The following is a 2,094-nucleotide window of genomic DNA, read 5'->3' as shown; positions in this document are numbered from 1 at the left end:
AGTGCTGCTCTTTTCAGAGCTACTTATAGGGATCTGGTAAGTTTTCGGTGCTTCCAATTTTATATGATTCAAGGAGTTATTCCTGCTCTCTCGCTTGTGCTTTGGTCTTTACCCAGAAAGGGATCTTGCTTTCTCATAGCCACAAGTGCTAGTATTCCTTTTGGCTCTGGAAAAGTAACTAGGACCCCCATGGAAACTACAATTAAGTCTATGGTCTCTTCAGAATAAATTATTCTTAGCAGTTGAAGAAAATGCTAAAGGACAATGAAAGGTTAGTGAAAATAAATGCAATCATTTTTCTAATCCAAGTTCATGAACCCTCTGAAATTTATCCACTTGAGCCTATGGAACTTGGATAAAAAACTCTGCATTAGACTATCAGCTTTCTGAGGGAAATAACTGGGTCATTTTTTCATCTCTGTGTTACCATTATCTCTTTCATTACTTTGTATGAGGTAAATTCTCAGTAAATGATGTTTGAGTTGAATTGTTCCACTGAATCTCTCATCCATTCTTTTGGGAGCACATAATTAGCTTTTCAATGAGAGTTTGTTTAGTAAAAATAATGGGGCAAATGGTTTTTTAAAAAAAATTTAATTTATTGTTAAAAATGACATAAATACTATACAAATAAATACTTTCCTCAATGAATAATAATTATGACCAGCATAAATAAATATCAATTATAAAACATTAAAACTACTTATCTACTGAGCACAGATGAAAATTCTTTGTATTCCTCATGTTTTTATCAATGAGAACTTAAATTATATTAAAAACATTTTTAGGAGATGCAGAAATGATAGTCCTTTTAGTCAGGGTGCTAAAATGTTCTGAGTCCATTTCTTCATTCTCAGGCCCTGAGTTTTCTTGCGAGTTTGCTCATGAACAGAAAGACTCTCCTGATTTCCACTCGGACAATCTCCCAGGCACAGTGACTATACTCTTTACCCTGCAGATACTGGCTTATTCCTTGGAAGTAGCTCTTCAGGGCCAGCCTAGGGTTTTCACTTTCCAAGGAAGACTCTTCCCACTCCACATACTGCTCAAGACACCTCTCTAGCTGTTCCAGCTGTCGATGTAGTCCAAAGAGCAGTTGCATAAGCTGGGTCTGATTCCAAGTGGCAGGAGTGGCATTTTGACTGAAGAGGGTAAAGATCTGCTGGACCATCTCAAGAACAATGACTGTGGCATTTTCCTTCTGGAGTTGGCTTCCATTCAGGGCTTCCTTTGGGAAGTTGAAATTGGTCCTGTCCTTCAGACATGACACCAGGGGAAATGTGCTCATTTGGTTAAGAAGTGAGAAGTCTTCCTGAAGTCCCTGAGTCAGGTCGCAGTCCAGGGAGCAATGGGTGCTGGAGCAGAGCAGAGCCAGGACAAGAGGCAACAAGCTCCAGGAGGTCATGGTGATGCTGAGGATAGTTTGGGCTTGTTGAGCTGGGAGATCAATTAGCCTTTGTCTCAGTGTCTTCAAATATGTGGCCTGTAGGCCACTCTCTCTTAAATAGTGTTGAATGTAATTTTCATTTCTCGACAGGGAATTTCCTTCCACTTTCTGCTTTCCTTTACTTAGTTTCTACATTCATTTTAGAAGAATCCATCAAAAATCATCTTTTGGTTTATTTGTAAAAAGGCAACTAAATACATCATTAGATATTTTCTGGATTAAGTTTTGTGTGGAAAGGGGATTCTTCCCAGCAATCTTGTAATTCTCCAGCATCTAACACATTATATTGCAAATATAGTCAGTTCCCACCTCTCATCAGCATTACCTATAAAATATTTTTTTCCATTTCCTTATACTTTATCCCCACTGCACTCATCAAAGGTCCTTATCTATTTTTATCTATAATGCAATAATTGTAGTAATAATAATAGTAATAACTCACATTTATGAAGAAATTTAAAGTATATGAAATGCTTTCTGAAAACTCTTGTCAACACACAGTAAACTAATATTATTTTGATTTTTATCAAGGACAAATTAAAGCTTTTAGAGATTTAAGTGATTTGTGGATAAGTACTGAGGTGACAAGTGTCCTAGCTTATTTCTGATGCAAATTTGACTACTTCTTGTTACTAGTCCTGTCCTGG

General features: G+C 37.0%; 1 protein-coding gene across 1 annotated transcript; it reads right to left on the bottom strand.

Moving 5' to 3' along the window:
• Positions 1-853: 853 nt before the first annotated feature.
• LOC123250422 (interferon omega-1-like) lies at positions 854-1,405 on the bottom strand. The gene has a single exon (XM_044679483.1). It carries the CDS (start codon positions 1,403-1,405, stop codon positions 854-856), a length of 552 nt encoding a protein of 183 aa, XP_044535418.1.
• Positions 1,406-2,094: the final 689 nt, after the last annotated feature.

This window comes from Gracilinanus agilis, chromosome 1, assembly GCF_016433145.1.
Source record: "Gracilinanus agilis isolate LMUSP501 chromosome 1, AgileGrace, whole genome shotgun sequence".
Lineage (NCBI taxonomy): Eukaryota > Metazoa > Chordata > Mammalia > Didelphimorphia > Didelphidae > Gracilinanus > Gracilinanus agilis.
The sequence above is the reverse complement of the archived record's forward strand: the minus strand, read 5'-3'. Positions and strand labels throughout refer to the sequence as shown.